Source organism: Stenella coeruleoalba, assembly GCF_951394435.1.
Source record: "Stenella coeruleoalba genome assembly, chromosome: 1".
In the NCBI taxonomy this organism is placed as follows: domain Eukaryota; kingdom Metazoa; phylum Chordata; class Mammalia; order Artiodactyla; family Delphinidae; genus Stenella; species Stenella coeruleoalba.
The window spans coordinates 132,887,459-132,908,269 of NC_137169.1; the positions used below are offsets into that span (position 1 = coordinate 132,887,459).

General features: G+C 41.2%; 1 protein-coding gene and 1 long non-coding RNA gene across 4 annotated transcripts in view; one reads left to right on the top strand and one right to left on the bottom strand.

Moving 5' to 3' along the window:
• Window positions 1-20,811, top strand: part of LOC307186600 — a 429,363-nt gene that overhangs the window by 303,796 nt on the left and 104,756 nt on the right. The gene's annotated exons all lie outside the window — the stretch shown is intronic.
• RGS13 (regulator of G protein signaling 13) lies at window positions 1,905-18,532 on the bottom strand (the record flags this gene model as incomplete). The annotated part of the gene is made up of 4 exons (XM_079921880.1): window positions 1,905-2,142; window positions 3,280-3,446; window positions 15,172-15,233; window positions 18,468-18,532. The coding sequence occupies 4 exons, from the start codon at window positions 18,530-18,532 to the stop codon at window positions 1,957-1,959; spliced, it is 480 nt and encodes a 159-aa protein (XP_079778006.1). The 3' UTR covers window positions 1,905-1,956.

A 20,811-nucleotide genomic window follows, 5' to 3' on the forward strand; every position in this document is an offset into this window, starting at 1 on the left:
ATTCCATTTATTAGTTACATCAGTGTTTGGCTGACTTAGTATAATTTGCGTGAGAAGGGTTCAAGGTGTCCTGAAACCATGTGTCTCGAGGCCATGGATGAGTGACCTTTCTGACTTGCCCATGCATATACTCATTTGCTGATGGAGTGAGACGAGGAGACTATTTGAAACGCGTGGAAACATTTCTTTTCTGGCATATTGTGCCTAGGGATCATTATCAAGTTCAGATATCTAAGACTTAAACCTGTGTTCTTATACTGGTATTTTTAAAAGAAATAAATTCAGTGGATTAGATAAAATTGGACTACTGTGGTAACACCTTCTACAAGTAACTAGAGCCCCCATTAATCAGCTTTATACTTTTTAACAAAAAATGTTCTCTTGCACAGCTAATTCTCTTTCCCAGAAATGAACCCCTGAATACTGATTCTATATTATAATAATTCTTTGTTTAATGAGAATAATTCCAGTTAATATTTATCTTCATGTGATACAGCTTAGGTTTATAGGCATTTTAAAATAGTAATGCTATTTCAGTCAAACTTGAGACCTGAGAAACACTTTTCATACTAAAACTAAAAATCTTGATCAGAAATTTCCTACAGTTAATTCTTTGGAAAAATGATATTAAATATTTTAAGTATCTTATTCTTTATCAAAAGTAAAGAATATTTATCCATTACTAAGGAACATTTATCCTGTGCTATGTGCTCAACAAAGCAAGTGAAATAGACATGAGTTCTTTCCTCTGGAATATTCTGACAGATTCTAAGAAGCTTCTATGACAGGGAAGATAAAAAGTCTTTTACCAGAAAAATTACTTTATCATGTCTTTGAAAAAAATCACATATTTATAAAGTTTTTAGTTTATATTTGGAATTATTGATTATCAAGACCATCATGATGGATTCAAATTGTGAGGAGAAAAACCTCAACATATAGGAACCAAATTTTCTACCCTATAGCAATATAAGTATGAAAATAAATGAGGAAATTCATACATTTAAATAGCTTAGACTCATTTGGAATTTTTCATATGTAGAAGATATATGCAATATAGAAGTTCAGTTATGAAAGTAATAGGAAGATTTTATAGGTAAAATATCTCTCAAGAACACATCTTTTTATATGACTTATGATATAATACAATTGATTATACTTTGAGTACCAAATTTGTCTACTAATTAAAGTTATTACGAGCACTCTAAAGAGTACATTTACACTAGAGACAAAACTCATATAGCTACAGTTTTTAAAGAACTGATCTGTGCATTATGACAGAAAAATTTCATTAATAAGAAAACATCCATCTAGTTGGATTTCTACAGTAAAAACTTTATCGCACTGTTGTCATGAAGAAAGACCTTCCTTCTCCTTGCATATTAAGTGAGCTATGTAGGTATGCCATAAATTGTGTTATTCATGTTATAAGAGTTCTGTAGTCCATCCTTTCAGGATCTGTTTCTCTTTGAGAACTAGAAATCAATTTATAGTTTGATTTCTTCTATTTCATTCCTACTCCATTTCTGATTTTTTTTTTAATTTATGTATTTAATTTATTTATTTTTGGCTGCATTGGGTCTTTGTTGCTGCACGCGGGCTTTCTCTAGTTGCGGCGAGTGGGGGCTACTCTTTGTTGTGGTGCGCAGGCTTCTCATTGCGGTGGCTTCTCCTGTTGCAGAGCTTAGGCTCTAGGCGCGCGGGCTTCAGTAGTTGTGGCTCATGGGGTCTAGAGTGCAGGCTCAGTAGTTGTGGCGCACGGGCTTAGTTGCTCCGCAGCATGTGGGATCTTCCCGGCCCAGGGCTCAAACCCGTGTCCCCTGCATTGGCAAGTGGATTCTTCTTAACCACTGTGCCACCAGGGAAGCCCAGATTTTTTTTTTTATATATATATATTAAAAGCACAAAGCCAGGACTTTCAGTATACCAGCTTCAATTTAAACTTTTGAGTGGTGGTCAAGAATTGTTGTTGGGTTGAATAGTCTTCAGAAGTTTCTGGTACATTTCTGACTTTAGAAACCTGGGATAGGAATCCCTTTCCATGTGCATATGCACTATTTTTTGAGCCTCTTCAAAACAAGTTTGAGTGGGTTCTTGAATATTCTTGATGATGGTTTCTCTTGTCGAACTGTCAATGTTAATCTGAAAAGTGAAATTACATGTAGAACATAAGTAGGCATAATTGAAGTTGAAAATGGAATGGAAAGGTTTAATTTTTTTCCTCCTCTCCTTTTCAGTGGAATAGGGTAATTTTGTTTGCAGTTTCATTGGTATCTTAAAAGACTGATAAGAGATAAGCTACTTGCTTTTGAAAAAGTAAACATCCAACTCCACATCCCAGATTTAAAAAAAAAACACCCCGCCCCGCCCCCCACCACAACAAAACATGAGGGCCAAGACCAGGGAAATACCAGAAACCGTTGCTTCCTTAGGCAGATGCAAGTGGTGTGTTAGTGGAGTCTGCAAGCAAGGAGTTTATGAGATGGAGGCCTCTTTTAAAGTAAAGGGAAATCGGGGCTATTTTGAAGTTTATCTTCCTTAAACAGTCATGAACGTTGATTTAACTGACTATGCCCTGAAATGGGAAGAAAGTGAAGAGAAGTGGAGAAATAGAGGAGAGAAGTGGTTATTCAATAAACCAAGTATTTTCCAGACAAGAGTTTTGAGGAACAAGTCGGTAATGTTGGACTCTCCTGAAAGACAGGAATCTCATGAACCACCCTCTACCCTTCCTCTTGACCAGAACTTTCATTCCTCATTTTCTCTCCACCAGCAGGAGTCTCAGGGTGTCCGTTTCATTCATGGCTCTTTATTTCCTTCCTCCAGTTGTAAGTGATTGGCAGGCATGTCGGCGTGAATGTTCGCTGGGTTTGCTGGTTTTAAACTAAGGTGAGCGGTGATGGCACACTTTGCCCACCCTCACTGGGGAAGTCACCACGTCTATTCTATCTGTTGTTTCTTGTAGCAGAGTCAGTTTTTACAAGGACTTCTTTTTTTTTTTTTCACTTTCCTGGGAATTAAGATAACTTAATGAGGAGAGGCTTTGGAGCCAGACAGGCCTAACTTTCCTACTTAGCTGCTGTGTGACACTGAAGAAGTTAAATTAACTTCTCAGATTCTCAGGTTTCTTATCTGTAAAATAAGGTTAACAATACTGACTACATAGCAATATAGGAGGTACTGGCTGTAAAGTGCTGGCACATACGTGTGCTTGACAGACACTAACACTTTCCTGGGGTGTATTGATTTCCGGTTGCCGGCATTGTCAGGTGTGGTTACCTCTCTAGGGGACTGTGGCTGGATGTAAGTCCTATAAAGCTTCTTGGCTCTAGAAGTTCTGCTCCTCTGTGAGGCAACTTTCTTATAGGTTTCACACGCCATCCAGAATTTAATATTTTCATCACTGTGCTCCATTTTTAAGTATGCTGCATAGACTACCGGACCATCTAAAAGTAGAGGAGAAATCATTTTATTTTCCTGGGTCAGCATCCTAAAAATATCTGAACAATATGTAATGCAGTTTAAAACTAACATCTGAATCAGAGCTCCCAAATTATTTAACAAGTGAGTATTATATAATGATACACACACACACACACACACACACACACACACACACACACATACACACCCTACATCTTAGTTACATCTATGCATCTGAAGCATGTTTTGACAGTGCTAGTTAGTGGTGGGATCATTCCTTCATTCCTTTATTCCGTGTTACTCAGAGAAAAATGCCCACTAGTGTGGCTGGGTCTAGGATGGAATAGGTCACAAGGACCCAGAAACAGGACTTAAATGGCCTCAGTGGGAGAGAGCTCTGATCATGAACCTGACATGAAAAATCTAAAACCTCAATACAACCTGGAGGGTAAGAGCAAGGTTTAGAATCTAAACAGGCAGGTCAGGGTTGAAAGGAAAATGTCCAGACCATGTAGAAGTGATAAACTGATGAGGCTGTGTAGCCTGGGGTGTTTCTCATATCCAGTTAGAGCAGGAGAACATGGATAATGAACAATTCAACTTCATATCCATGGTTTATGGTTCACACCAGAAATGAAGGATGAGGCAGGGAATGGAATTTGGATAGGGTGTTGGGAACTACCTCAAAATCCAGAACAGGACAGTGAGGATGTGCAGAACAACCATTAAGTGGCACTTGATGCCAGGATCAGTGGGCATCCTCAGCTCTGGTCTTTTCTGAAGTGGGAAGATAGGGGCAAACGTGTGGGAGGAACTTTCCCAATTGAGCCACTATCTTGTGGGCACCAGTGTTTGAAGAAGAGGGTTAAGTGAGTTTTCACAAATCTAACACATTAGTCAGAATCTTTGGGGGGATCAAGTATTCTCAAGATTCAAGATGAACCCTCTGAGAAAAATATTAAACTTCTTTTGGTGACTAGGAAGTCTCTTGGCATATCTGAGCAATTGAATTGCAAAATGATAAGGCAATGTAACTTTCCAGTGATAGTGACAGAAATGTGTATGTAGGCGCATTGAACACGTGATGAAACATAGGATTTTGACTAACAGTGTCTTAGTATTGTTAACTGTTACAAGAAATGATAGTAATCAGAGGGAATAGCAATGGTGAGTAAAATCATATTTTCCTAGATCTTCACATTAGAGATTGGATCTAATGAGTTTCCTAGCACCAGAAAGCCAGGCTCCTTGACTCCTTGGCTTCTACTGCTCTGTCAGCACTGATACAAAAATAAAGACAAAAATTAAGGTATTCTGTATTCAAGAGAAAAACTCAAACAGAGGCAGATTCTAATAACACCTTCTAAGGAGGCATTAGGGTTGGGGAAAGCTGTTGATCTGCAAGAAATGTGCTATCCTAGGAAGACACAGAATTAGAGCTTGGTTCATTAGTATCATGGGAGCAAGTGTAGCCTTCACGACATTGGGTGGGAGATGGTTCAAAAGAAGCATTGTTTGAGTTGAGAGGACAGACGAGATGGGGGTAGGGCTTGTATAAAAATGTAACAGGGAAAGGATATGGATTTGGTATTTCTACCCAACGGGGGAATATATTTTACCTTACACTTAAAACAAGAAGTTTGTTTTCACAACAATTAACTTTAAGATGTGCCTCACCTCACCACAGACACAGAAAGCTGGGGTCAGAGAATACAGATGTAGCAATTGGTATTCCTGTTAGAGAAACAGCTGAATGGGTAGGCAAGCCAAAAAACAAAACAAATCAAAACAGAAAGCCATTTCTGGCACAACAAGTGAAGCTGGAAGCTAGTAATTTGCCGTGTATATTGAAAGAATTAGAAGCCTATTTAAGAAAATAAAAAGCAATTTTTTATACTTTGTACTTAGAGAAATTTTGACTGAGTGCTTCATTAGGAACAGAAAATAAGGATCCTAAAATAAATGAGTTATGGAATAGGAAAAAAAACAAGCTACCAGATGACATCTACAGATCCTGGAATGAGACTTAGCCACCAGGCTGCTTGCGTGGGTTAAGCGGATGGGGTGGGGGGCAGGTGGGGGGATAATTTGGAAACCAGTGTTAGATTACATGTTATAGTATTCCGAATTTGTGTTTATATTTATGTTTAGCTTAACTGTATAGTAAAATGTTTAGGGATTCTTATTCTAGAAGCTGCCTGCATCTGTATCTGCCTTTTTCACCTTCCCTCCTGATTGAGTGGAGGAAGGGTCTTCTGGGGCTGGCCTAATGGTTCAACAGTTCTCAACATTCCCAAGTCCTCTGCTGAGGAGCCCATCCGTGTGGTGCCACATATATTTTTTAACTCTTTTTCTTTTTTTTTTGCGGTACTCGGGCCTCTCACTGCCGTGGCCTCTCCCGCCGTGGAGCACAGGCTCCAGATGCGCAGGCTCAGCGGCCATGGCTCACGGGCCCAGCCGCTCCGCGGCATGTGGGATCCTCCTGGACTGGGGCACGAACCCTCATCGCCTGCATCAGCAGGCAGACTCTCAACCACTGCGCCACCAGGGAAGCCCCACATATATTTTTATATAGATACCCGATGTGGTAGACGGTGGTATTGTTCTCAGTTATTCCTGCCCTTCTTGGAGGAGGATTGTACTTTCATGTCCCACGTATTTCAGCCTTGCTTGTTGGACTTGTGTCAGCCAGTGACACCCATGCACAGTGTCATGTGCAGTTCGGGCAGAAGGCTTCAGGGGGACTATCAGGTGGTTCTGCCATTGCTCCCCCCAAAAAAAGAAAAAAAAAACGTGAGAAGGACGCATTCTGGAAGAACTGCTCCTTTAGTCTGAAGGCCAGAATAAAGACCTGCAACAGAGCTACAGTTGACCCAGTCATTGTGTAGCATGAACAAGAAATGCACCTTGTAGATTAGTGAGATTGTAGTACCACGTATTACTGTATCATATCCTAGTGAAAGCTGACCTGGACCGCTTGAACTTGTCTGATATTATGGATAGGACTCTGGTGTGTAGAACAAGTAGCTCATATGATTGGTATGTTTTATAGAATTTTGTCTTCATTAGGCTAATTGTTATGCTATGTAAGTTAAGCAGCTGAAAATAGTTGTACAAAAGTGTTCCAGGGGGACTTCCCTAGTGGCGCAGTGGTTAAGAATCCGCCTGCCAATGCGGGGATTTGGGTTCGAGCCCTGGTCTCGGAAGATCCCACATGCTTCAGAGCAACTAAGCCCGTGTGCCACAACTACTGAGTCTGCGCTCTAGAGCCCGTGAGACATGGCTATGAGCCCACGTGCCACAACTATTGAAGCCCACGCACCTAGAGCCCGTGTTCCACAAGGGAAGTCACCGCAATGAGAAGCCCGTGCACTGCAAGGAAGAGTAGCCCCTGCTCGCCGCAACTAGAGAAAGCCTGCGCTCAGCAACGGAGACCCAACGCAGCCAAAATAAATAAATAAATTTATAAGAAAAAGAAAGTGTTCTAGGAATCCAAGCAGTTATTAAAGTCAGAACTGAATTGCTCACTTTAGAATTTCTATTGACTCATACAACAAGGGGATTACAAGGTGGGAAAGCCTTTTCCAAATTAGGCGATGCAGCCCAGTGCGGCCCGTTCTGAGGTTTTAAATGATGCTCCTTTCTGAGCACTAACGCTCCAGAGACCGTGATTCTGCTTGAACAGGGTAATAGGGATAAATAGGAGAACTGCTCATTAAACTGAGAAGCTGGAAGAACTAGGTTTATGTCACACCTAGTGTGTGCTTTTTCCTTGAAGAATGAGAGTGGTGCCTTTGGGACTCCCTGGTGTATTCTTTACAGCTTAGTCACTGAAATTAGTATTTCTGTGACACATGCTGGTATCTTGATGTAAATAGAAAGGAAACATGACATTCCTCTTGTCTGAGTCAGAATGGTGGCCCATCTATTCCAGGATTGTTTTCTGCAAGGCGGCAAGGCTCATGGCATCATTAAATCCTAAAAATGGGCTGTGTGGCAGTCTGCCACCAGAAAAGTGTCTAAAACTATGTTAAATCCATTTTATTTTTAATATGTACAACTGGGGAAAATGAATTCCATAATTCTACCAGCCTCTGTGAAGTTTTAAAATAAGTCTGTTTCATTGAAATTCTCTGGTTTGGCTTGTATGATATTAATCATTTCTGGGTTTTCTCCTAACTTCTGTTTGCTGTATTATTATAAAAGCAACTTAAATACAGAAATTTGTTAACAACTTGACATATTTCCTTTCACTCTTTCAGTCCTTTGTTCATGTTTAACTTCCTACCTAAGCAGTATTCATTTAACTTTCTACCTAAACAGTATTCATTCATCTTCACAAATACAGACACACTCTCAAATTACCTTATTGGCATTATACAATGAAAGCAATTTTGTATCACTCTTTCATACTTAATATGGTGTAGCAAACACTTTCTCTTATTTACTCTTTTTTTTCCCTCCTGTTTACTCTTAAAGATCATGTAACAGTCCATTGCAGGACTACTACACTGTATTATATTTAGCCGTGCTACCATTATCGAATATTTAGATTATTTCCCCTTTATATGTTGCAACGTATTCTACATTGACCATTTTGGTTTATAAATCTTTGCGTCTCTAATTACTTCCCTAGAATTAAAAGAGTAGAATTACTAGGTTGATGATGTAATATTTTTGGAGACTCTTGATACCTATTATAAAATTGCTTTCAGAAATATTTCATTGTTTTTCATTAGTAATAGCAGTGTTGACATGTCTACACACTCCTTCCTTCCCAATCAGATTGGGTAAGACTAGTGACTTGTAGTTATTTAAATTTGTGTTTTAAAAATATTAATGCTTAAACATTTTTTCTTTATTCCAGACCATTTCTTTTCTTTCTGTGAATTTCAAATTTTTTTGTCCATTTTTCTTTTGCATTGTTACTGTTTTCTTGAATTTCCAGGTCTCTTTGTATATTAAAGACACTATCTGTTTTACTTATGGCATTATCTTCGGTTTTACCTTTACATGTTACTTTTGTTTATGATTTTGGGGGAATATTTGTAAAATATCTAATCTGAAAAAGCTTAAGTTTATCCATCTGATCTGCTTTCAATCTTTTCTGCACTCTTATTAGAGAAAAATCTGTAAAACGAAAATCTGGCCATGGCCCTTTATTTATAGCCTTCAACCTTTCCCATTGCTCTAATGGTAAAACCCCTACCTCTCGGCAGTGGCTGCAAGGCCCATGAGGATACCGCACTGTCTACCTCTCCAGCCTCATCCTGTCATGCCTGAACACCGTCCTGGTTTGCACCTTGCTCTTCCTGGCCAGGTAGTGTGTTACTGCCATGCTGCTGTATATGCAGTTCCTGCTGTATGTGTGGCGGGCTTTATACCCTGATCTAAGACTCAGGTTTGCTATCTCAGTTTCTGAAGAAAATCTCTCTGAAGCCCCTGTCCCCACAGCAGGTTAGATAAGTGCTTCCTGTCAGTTGACAAGCAGCACCTAGTCCACACTTATTTTCATTCTCATTGTATCTCCCTCTGTACCACAGTCTGTTCTGTTTGTTGATTTATTTCTCTTACTCTCCGCTCGCCTGCAAGCCCTTTGAGAACAAGCACGGCAGTCACTCACCTCTGCGTGCCCCACGCCTGCGTGCTGCCTGACGGGTAACAGGTACCCAGTAAAGAAATGTTTGTTAACCCAGGCTTTTGGGTCCCTCGTGCTTCTGTATTTTAAAGAGACTGCCTGTAGATTTTGAAAAGTAAAGAGGCAGGCTCTAATTACTCAGCATCCAGGAAGCACCAAAGGACAGAGGATTATACCTGGCAAGTTGTTACTTTTTGGTTTCTTGAGAGCGAGACAGAAAATGTACTAACTGAACATTGAGGTCTACAGAAGGCCAGGTTTGTTGTTGTTTTCCCTGCAAGGTGAGGACATGCGTGAGAAGTTAAAGAAGACAAAAGTGCTAGTGGGAAGGGTGAGGCATGGCAGCATGGGGAGTATGAGGGATGGCGAGGGGAACCATGGCGACAGCTGTGGGCAGCAGCGCTGAGACTAAAGGGTGGTGTAGGGAGCTGCCAGTCCCCAGTGAGCAGCACAGAATCTCACGGACGAGGAGAGCTGAGGGAACACACAGGAGGGAACGACAACATCCCCCAGTGACTTGTAGTGTCCACTCTCTGCCGTGATGCACTACGGCGCCTTCACCACTACGAGAATCCTACACTTTCCATCTGGCATTTCCAAGGCTGTCCACGGTGACTGTGATCACTGAGAAAGGGAGGGAAGCGTTCAGTACATTTAAGGATGATTTTGGCCAAAATTAAGATTGATGCAAATTCTGGGATTCAGAACCCTTGCCGATCCAGAAGGGCTTAACTGTATGTCTGCTCTTGTGTCTGTGCCGGAGTGCACACAACAGGCCATGGAAGAATACACAATTGTACTTTCTCACTTGAAATCATCACTGCAAATTTTAAAATGGGCACTCAGCATTACCCTCTGTCATCCTACTATCCTCCCCTAATATCGTGACTCTCCAACTCTCCAGAAACTATTTCCTATCCCCTCCTTTCACAATGCCAACTCATCCTCTCCTCAGCTGCTGATGACCCTGCTTCAAACTCAGCTGAGAACACAGGTTTGATTAGGTGGAGATTCCCTCACCTTCTCTCCACCCAATCAACCAACCTACCTCTGCTGGTACCTGCCCTTTCTGACTCTCCTCCCGAGAGGAAAGGATCCCAGTTGCTTTTTGGGTGGGCCAAACAGTTCATTTGTGGCTCCCACCTGATTTGCTTTCCCTGTTGCCTTGCACTTCTCCTTTGCTCTTAAAGTCGCCTCCACTCTATTCTGTGTCATCCGTTTCTTCCTCTCTAATGGTTGCCATCGTCTGCAAATATGCTGCTGTATTTCCCAAGTAAAACCAATAACAACTACTGACTCTTTATGCCCAATGTGGACCGCATTCACGCTTCCTTCCAGTCTCTGTGCTTTTCTCTGATGAACTTCACAGCAATATTTATGTAAATAATTCCCTGTATCATCTGCCTTGCTTCCTCTTGTCCAGTCCATCTCCACCATGGCCCCCAGGCTGCTCTCATCTCAGCACAATTGACTTCACGTTGCCACTCCCGATGGTCGCTGTTCCTTCCACATCTTACCTGACTTCCCAGCAGCCTTAGACACAGTGCACCCGTCCCTTCCTGAAACGCTCTCTTCTTTGCCTCCCATGATGATATGCTGTCCTGGTCATTCTTCACTCACTTGATGCTCCTTTAACATCTTCACAGACTCCTCCTCTTCTCTGGATATGGAAATATTGGTGTGCATCTAAGCTCCACGTCTGGGTCTGTGCTCACCTCTCTCTGAACTCTCCCTCTAAGTGAACTCATAGGGCCATGGCTTCGATTAGCATCTATATGCTAATTACTCCAGGTTTTGTCTTCCCTACTGAGTTGCAGTCTTACCTGGTTTATTGAAATAGCCTTCTAACTAGTCTCTCTGCTTCTTTTCTTCAGAAGAGAACTAACGCGTACTTTTATTGACTTACAATATTATGTTAGTGTCAGGGATACAACATAGTGATTTGATATTTTTATAGATCATACTCCATATAAAGTTATCATAAAACATTGGCAGTATTCCCTATACTGTAGATTGCATCCTTGGGTCTTCTGTGTTTTATACCCAGTAGTTTGTATCTCTTAATCTCCTCCCCTCCCTTGCCCTCCCCCACCCTCAGAGGGTATTTCTCAAAGCACATTAATGCTTGTTACTTTGCATTTAAGGTCTTTCATGTGGCCTGTAAGGCCCTGTGCTCCTGTTAGGCTGAATTTCTTTGGTCAATTGAAGACACTAGCTTCATTCATATCTCAGGGTCTTCTGAACATGGTTTTCCTCTGCTTGGGCCGCTCTGCCCCCAGACCCCAGTATGGCTGGCCGCTTCTTGTCATTCAGTTCTTAGCTCAAATTTTACACCTTTGGACAGTTTGTCTCTAATCATCCCGTTGAATTTCCCTCTTACTCCTGTCTTTCTTTGTCATGCGACCTGGTTTTAGTTTCTTCAAAGTACTTACTACGTTCTGGAATTAATTAAGCTATTAGTTGGCTTTCCTGTTTGTCTCTCTCCTTCCTCTAGAGGGTGCACATGAGCTGAGCACAGTGACCCTCTAGGCCTCTTTCACTGTACTGTCCAGTGCCAGGAAGGTCAGCCAGACACATGGAAGGTTGAATGACTCATCCAAGGGCATTAGTTGCCCTTTTAAACTTATTTTTATTTATATTAAGCATACTTTACTCGAATATTAGTGGGAAACCTCTACCCTCATATTTTGAGATTTGGCCAAAAAATATTATTTGTGTATGAGCCTTCTGCCTTCTTTTCTGGCATTCTTTTCGGATATTTTAATCAAAATCAAATATAAAACTTTGATTAATCAAAGTTTTGATTTTAATTCTTTTTTAGTCTTGACCTTTCCAGTTTGTAGAGTCCTCAACTTTTAGGGGATCATTGGTGTTCCCTGGTATCGCAGTGGTTAAGAATCCACCTGCCAATGCAGGGGACATGGGTTCGAGCCCTGGTCCGGGAAGCCTGTGCGCCACAACTACTGAGCCTGCACTCTAGAGCCCGCGAGCCACAACTACTGAGCCCACACGCCACAACTCCTGAAGCCCACGTGACTAAAGCCCATGATCCGCAACAAGAGAAGCCGCCGCAATGAGAAGCCCGTGCACCGCAACGAAGAGTAGCCCCCGCTGGCAGCAACGAAGACCCGATGCAGCCAAAAATAAAATTAAAAAAAAAAAGTTATTACTACTTTTATGCCCATTTGAAAATAAATTTTTCCTAAAATCTTGGATGTTTGGAAACTTGAAGGACTTTCTATCATCTGTAAACTTGGAACTTCTGCAGGGTACTATCTCTTTAATTCATTGTGGAGATTTTTTTAATGAGACCAGTCTTCACACCAAATCCCGAGGAATACTACACATTACATTTCTTCATTGAAAGAAGCACTCATTTGTCTTCACTGTACTTACTTCTTTTAAAACCGTTTCCTATCTTTAAAGTACTTACAGTCAGAACTCTTTATCATTTTACAACAATATGAGTCATTTAAGTCCCAGCTCAAAATTTGCCTCTTGTGAGAATCTTTGCCATGTGGGTTTCTGAACTACGTATTCTTAGAAATTGCTTTTTAATCTGTGTGGAGGCATCTGTGTGTCTTAGCTAGAGGATGCGTTTTACTCCTGTGCTTAGTTAATGTAAACGCAGTCTATTCTCTGGCACATTTAATGTTTGTATTCTTAGTTTTATCTTTCTGATTGCGTGTCCCGTAGAATGATTTGTTTTATCACCTTTTTATTACACGATTGTTGAATTTTTACATGAATTTCACAGTAATTCAATTTCTGGTAAGGTTAGTACCCTGTTTTTGGCGATTTTTGTAAAGAGCAGTATGCTGTTTTCCTGTCCTCATCTTTTCTTTAGACTTTACTTATTCTTGTGATGCTAGATCTCTGAATTGCTAATTCTAGCCAAGATCCCACTTGAACATTTTTTCTGAGTAATTAACTTTATTCACTTAGTTTATGAGGCTGCCAGGATTGGCACAGAACTCTTACACAATATGGTTTGGCGTTTTGATCTTTTCTTACTAATATTTGTCTTGTATTTATTCATTGAACATTTATTGCACGCCCATTAGGTACAAAGCACAATTTCGGCCTCTGGGAGGTAAGATGAAAGGTGGATGAGAAGTGATCTGTGCGCTAAGGGAATTTACAATCTAGTGAGAAAGCAGCTGCGGGAAAAAACCCAGTACACGAAATTGCTATAATTAGAAGCAAAGTAAATAATGATACTATCAAATAGAAAAGAGAGAGAAAAATATTTCCAGGAGGTTTCCAAAAGGAGAAAGTGGAACTTGAATTTTACCTTTAAGGATGGGCAGGGTAGATAGAGGAGACAGATAGGCAAAAGCCTGAACCAGGAGAGTTGGACATGTAGAAGATGGGGCAGACATCACAAGGGCAGAAGGGCATGTCACGTGTAGGGACAGAGCTGGAGGTAAGTGTTAGAAAGTGCGTTAGGTTGGGTATAGAGTCCTGAAAACCAAGTTGGAGATTTTGGACTTTTGGGTGGGCAGTAGAGAAAAAGGAATGCTATTCAAGACAAGCGCTTTATTTCTAAGAGAAATAACTCTCAGTCATTGTGTGTCTCCTCTGTATCAGGCATTGAGCGAGGGGGTGTATATTTAACCTGCACAGGAATGCTGAAAGGATACATGATATTATGCCGTTTTGCAGATGAAGAATAATAAACTCCAAGAGGGAGATTAATCTGGCAATGCTGCACAATATGGATTACTGGGGCTTGGGACGAACTCTGAATTATTAACAGAGGATCAGTCAGGATAGCCAACTGAACATACACTTTAGTCTCTTTCTCCTATACCAATGTCCTAAAATTGACCAAAAGGGTACCTATCTTAAAATTTGCAATCATGCTGGCAAACCGGATCACAAACTAGGAGGTACACCTGAAAAGTGAGAGGCGGGGATGGTGGCGTCAGAGAAAGAAAGCGTGGCCCTCTGTGCCCACTGGGGAGGGCTGCTACCTGAGGTGGGCCCTCAGGTGGTGACAGAGCCTGGAGCTGTGGGTCCCAGCACTGTGGGCGCCGTGGAATAAGAGCCAGGCCGGCTGGCTAAGGTGTTTCAGTAGGAGTAGCCAGGGGTCCGCACCTGTGCCATGGCCCTCGAGGCCAGGTGGCGACAGCTGTCTCCGAACAGGAGTTGGGGGGTGGGGGCCCTTGAGTCGAGAAGAGCAGGCAGCACCCCAGGAACATGGCGAGCCTTGGGGGACAGGAAGCACCCTGCCCAGAATAACTGCTGGCACCCCTGCCAATTTAAACCTTGGGTATCACAGCTAACTCCCCTCCCACAGTCAATAGATGTAAACAGATTAAACGTTCACAGAGGAGCTAACAGGGAATCTCAAATAAAAAAAGATATAGAGCAAATCAGTAGCAGACATTTGAGGGGAACAAACTGCATTTTGAAAAAAGTACCAAGTTCAGCAAACAGAGGAATTTTCTTTGAGTGCGCCCTAATTTTTCTCTGTACCTGTCTTCTGGTGTTTATCATTTCCTACAGCCTCCCAGTTTCCTACCCCAGACACAGTTGACTGCTCCTTCATTTGTCTTGTGTTGAGCCTGTGACTTTGTCTTCCTCACCTCCACTGCTATCATCTTCCATTTATACCATCTGAATTCTGACACTTACATATAACTAACTATGGACTTATATGCAGTCCCACTTAAATCAGACACTGATAAAGTTAGAAGCAAACTTTGAGGATTTTTAGAATATCAAAACTCAAATTTATTCTTACGTCCCAAGGCACTAGGAAGAGGAAATTGTTAGTTTTTTTTAAAAATTATAACTTTAGAAAGCTAGAGGAAGGCAGTATATTTCAGTATGTGTTACTATTTAAGCATATTTTCCAAGGGATTTTACACATATACTTGTGAAGAATAAGTATTCACAATGACTAATCTTGCTTTAATTCACACCAAAGAAAATAGTACTGGTTGACACGGCAAACTATTTTCAGGTTTCTTTTTGTAACCGTGGCAGTTGCCGTTTAGAAGGCTATGAGAAGAGCAGCAAACATACATCACCAAGTTCCCTCATCTTCCTCCGAGAATAAAACTGACTAGTTATTAAAAAAATGATATGTACATGATACTCACATTTCGTAGCCATCAACTTTTCAAAAGACTGGGCCCACTGTAATGCTTCCTCCAAAGTAAGGCTTTGAAAAGAAACAAAAGGTGCTCATTGCACTAAAATATTCTCAAGCTTTTTCTGAACTAAATAGAAATATGCTATCTTGAAAATAATGCCCAAATATAGTTATACTCTATTTGTGTGTAGTTTTGGGTGGAAATTTATTTTCCAGTGATCTTTTACGTTTTATTTTTACTTTCTAAGTGATTAGAATTATAAAAATATAAAAGTAGAAAAAACATGAAAATCTGATGAAATAAATTTTAAAAGACAAAGAACCAGAGTTTTATAATCTCTGCGGCCCAGATTACCATTGTTAATATTTTGATGTATTTCTTTTTAGTTTTTTGGTTGTATGCATGTTTGTGTGCTTTTAACCAAGAAGCAATCATTCTCTGCATATGTGTGCGCATACTTTATATGTGTGTGGGGTGTGTACATACGTGTATATACACACACACATACATATACATATGCATATATACCCTTTTAATAAGCCTTTTATGTCTTCACAATTTATAGTGTTATAATTTATAATTGTAAATTTATGTATTTTTTTGATTAGGGAGATATTTATTCTCTTATCTTTAGATGAGTAATTGTAAATTTATAATCACTGGGAGTCAGTATCATTTATAGTGACCATGAAGTATTCTACAAGGGGGCATTCCATAGTTTACATAATTATTCTCAATGAGTGTTTTGATCATTTCTAATTTTTCACCAATAAAACCAAAATAACGCAGCTGTCATTGAGGCTTGCCATGCCCACAGTCAAGGTAATTCCTTAAGAGATTAACAGAAGTAGAATCAATGCTTCTAAAAAGGTTATACATTGTATGCCGCTGCCACCAGCAATGTGTTTGCTCATTTATGTATTAGACTCTTAGAGTTTATCCACAAAACCTATTGGCATGCATAACTTTGTATTTATTATGTATAAATCTTTTCTTGGTCAGTTATTTGCTCTATATGTTTTTACCTTGACAGTTTTAGTTTTTATCACTGTGAATAATATGTCAAGTTACATTTGACCTAAACATATGAAAAAGGCTATTTACCATTTTGAAAATATCTGTGGAAGATACTGGCTTCGAGACTTCATTTCTTTCATTTTGGTGGGCTTTTTGAGGTGAATTGGTAAGCGACTGTTCTTTAGAATCACTTTCTTTCCCTCCTTTGAAATACTCAGTCCGTTCATTGCCACTCAGTTTATGATACGTTCTTACTTTTCCTATTTTTAATAACCGCATCTAATCAAAAGCCACTATAGATACAAGCAAGCACTGCCCATTGGCTATCACCTGGTATAGTTAGCTCAGTACTCAGTGTTGAGGTGACAGCCATCTGCATTAGCAGGTACTTAACACAGCGAAAGAAGATTAGTTAAAGAGGTTAAAAAGTAACCTGGGACACAGAAAAATATTGGGAGTCCTAGAAAGGTCAAATATCCTTTGTTTTCTGAAAGTTCAGGTGGTACTTGCTAGTTCTAGATGGACTGTTCACATCAGCACTGAGGCTTAACAGTGCACTGCCGTTGAGATTGTTTTCAACAAACATTTCCATGCAACGGTGTCAGACTCGTTGTTCCTTTCTCGTATTAGAACTTTTGAAAACAGAAACCTAAAATCACCTTTGCCAATCCGTCGAAATGAAAAGTGCTTGGCAAGGTGTCCTGCAGACCTAACTGTCATGTAGGAGAGAAGAAAAGCTACAGCGTGAGAGGAGATGCCGTCACTGTCCTGGGTTAGCTCAAAGTTTGGTGTTGGTGATTGTTGGCAAGGGAGTACCTGTGCCTCTAAGGGTCATGAGTTTATGGAGATGCATTGTGATTGGGGTAATTATGGTTGGGGGTAAAGCTGTGAAGTAAAATTTGGTTTTGGCTGAATCCCATTTTTGCTTGTAATTTTTCCTGAGTATTTCACCAATTTCATGCTGTCCCGTGGCTACCAGTTTCCCTTAGGGTAATTCTAAACACCTTTGTCCCCTCATCCACTGGAGTTTCTAATAACAGACTCCACTTTTGTGTCCCCTCCTTTCTTCTGGACAGAGAGAGAGCAGGCACCAAACAGATACGGGAGCATTCTGAGACATCACAACATTGCGGAGAGAGGAATGAGGAGGGTCTGGAGTCTGGCAGTCCTGGGTTCTGATTCCTGGGCTGGACTTGATAGCTTTTGGTCTAACTTAAAATCTCCAAGCTTCAGTTTTATTATCCACAAAGTTACCCTGAACATTAAGTTAGGTCAAGAACATTAAGCACTTATCAAATGACTGTCATCTCTTGGTTTGTGAGGAATGTGAATTCTCTTTCCTTGGCCTTCGCCGGCCCTGATGGTGGGTGTCAGGGCAGGTAGAAGGAAGGCAAGCGTTGATGGTGATGCTTTATGGGAATCGTCAGCAGAAGAGGAAGCTCTTCCCAAACCAGCCTTCTCGTCTTCCTCCTCACACAGGCCTGTGCAGTTCAGCAGCCTCAACTGGTCAATTGAAATGCTGAGCTCTGGGTCTTCCTGTCTCTCCCACCCACCACTGGAGACTCTGCATCCTCCAAACACACAGTAGGTGGTTTGCATTTTTGGATGTTTGGATACCTCAGGGTGGGAGCCTGCATACCAGGAGTTCCGACTGCAGCAGGGATGTGTGGCCACGACTGAGTCTCCATGCAGATGAGGTCAGGCTCTCAGGTTAACCTAACAGGGATCCTCGGCCTGGGGATTCTTCAGGGTGAGCAAATCCAGTCAAATGGTTTGTTACCCTCCTCAGGCATTCCGCTTTCCGTTTTAGTATAGCCACTGGCCCCACCTGAATGGCTTCACTTTGAGTTATGGCAAAATGTAGAAGAGACCTGGGAGCTTGGTGAGCATTTGGTTACCCCTCCAGTCTCACCTCTTCCGACCACGGACGAAGGTCTGGCGCTTTGTAGATAGAGGGTTTGAACCATGTAAATAGTTTGGATGAAAGAATCTCATTTTAACATATAAAATTTTAACAATATAAGACTTTAAAAAAAACCCAAGAATATCTGTTTGTAAAAGACTCTCTAAAAACATTAACCTTGCTGGATTCTCAAGTGTGAACCATGAATAATGAAAATGGAACCTTAGTGTAACGCATGGTTGCCCTTCTAGTGGAATTACGTGTAAATGCAAATTTTACTTTCTGAGCAAAATATATTAAGACAGCAGTTGAATAAACATACACCTACTTATCATGTGATAAATATACATGATAACGGTAATATAATTTACATGCTACTTACTTTGAAGGAGGCCTCCTAGAGTCATCTCTGCACATCTTACAAATCCAACAATTCCGCCTGCTCATTTTTCTAAAGAAATGCAGCATATACTTAGTATAATCTAGTGATTTAAAATGATTATATATTAGAGTCAATTTCTAAAGAACAGACAAAGTTATAAATCATAAAATAATAAGGATGGGTTCTTGAAGTTAATGGAACACAACCACTGGTGGGGATGGGAAGGAGGGAAGAGAATAAAATAACTCATCTCATAAAAGCTTTATAGGAATATAGGTGCTTCGAGTTGTGATTTTAGAACTCATCTGGCCCACCCGTTCTCTAATAACAGCTTTCAAAAAATACAGCTCTCTGAAAAAGATCTTTCCATGCAGGGGCTCCCAGCAATGAATTCACCAACTCCCAAGTCTTCCCACTTTGGAGAACTCTTGTTTATAGAAAGATCTCTCAATATACTGAACAAGAATTGGCCTCTTTGTAATTAACCAAACAAAATAGTGTAAACAGCCAAATAAAAACAGAAGCCTTTTTAAGGGCGGGTGCTGAGTGGAGTGTTGCCTACCTGGCGTTCCCCACTCTGGTCAGCGTGACTTTGACTTTAAAATTCAGGTAGAGGTTAGTCAGCCCAGGCTTTATCGACAATGTATGGCACAGAAGGTTTTTAACTCAGGACTTTGAGAAAAAAAACCCAAACATTTGTTAAAAATGATTAAATCCACACTTTACAATGAGAGCCGGAAATACTTTGCTAAATATATATTCACACTTATCTGCAGTGAGTTATTCAGGATAAAGAGTGAGTTTAATATCAGTCTTTATTGGTTCATGGGAAACATCTGTTGAACACTTGTTATGTACCAGGTTCTGGCTGCCGGGGGTCTACATAGGTCCCGTCTTTCCTCTTCCCATCCTCACTAACAAGCAGTGAAAATTCACGTGGTGGGGACTTTGCAACAGGAAGTACAGGGGCCCATGAGTACACATGCGAGGAGAACCTAACCGGACCCGGGGGTGGTTAGAGGAGGCATCCCGGTAAAGCAGTAGCTGAGCTAGAACTACAGGGTGTGCAGGAATGTGCTGAGTGAAGGAGAGAGGCAGCTTGGGCCCAGGTCAGGAGGCAATGGGTCGAGTCCTCGTTGAGGAAATGAAAGGAATGTGGTCACTACATGAGTCCAGAGTGTGGCAGGGAGAGAGCTCGGAGAGAAAGGCTCCAAAGTGTTCATTGCAGCAAGAACGTGGTGGGAGATGAAGTCATAAGGGTAGAGGCAGAAGCCAAGCACGATAGGCCTTACACACCATCAGTTTCATAGTAAGAAGCTGAAAAGTCATTGAAGGTTTTAAGATATGGAATAGACGTGTTAACATTTGAAACTGGTTCTGTAGTAGAATGGATTGTAGGGTGGCCAGGGTGGAATGAGGGAGACCAGTTAGGAGGTGACTGCAGGAGTCCAGGTGAGGGATGTTACAAGCTTCGGTGAGGAAGGTGGCAGTAGCAGTGGTGGGAAGGGGATAGATTTCAGGTGTTTTAGCGGAGGAACTATCTGAACTTGTTGATCTATTGACTCTACCTGGTGGGAGAAGGAAAGGAAATAAGTTCAGGTGAAAGAGATTCAACCTCAAGGTAAACATGGGCAGTTTTCATAAAACATATAAGAGAAGCCAAAAGAAAAGATGAGATGGTCCAGGAGACAGTACAAAACAAGAAGAGTGGGTGGCTCAAGACAGATGAATGAACACACGTGATTAAGAGAGAGACTGAGACAGAGGAGGAAAATCAGAATAATATGCTATGACAGAAACCAAGGGAGGAGTTATCAGAAGGAAAAAAAATGGCTAATAGAGTTAGGACCTGGGTAGAGATTAAGAGAGCAAAGGACTGAAAACATCCCTCAGATTTGTGAACAAGAAGGTCATCTATAACCCCGGTGAGAGTGGTTTTAGTGGAGTGGGGAGGGCAGAAACAAGCAGCAAAAAATAAGAGGAAATGGAGACCTGGCCTGCACATCTCTGGGGACATGGTTCATAAAGTCTACACTGCGAGTGATTCAGCCTGAAGTTGGCCGTGGTAGCCATGGACAGAGGGTGAACACATAGGAGAAGGAGGGAAAATCAGTGGAATTTCAGGTTTCTGAAGACGAAGGAGGAGGTGGGATTCAGAAGGGGGGTGTCGGACTTTGGAGATGTCCCAGTGGAAGCATAGGAGGAAGTTACTGTCCCCTTGTAATCGGAAGGGGCAGGGAAGGCACAGGTGCAGGTCTAAGTATATTTGCAGGTTTGGGGATAAGAACTTATGGGTGCTGTGGTCTGCTGGACTTCATTTTCTGTGTGGTCTTTGCTGTGAGGA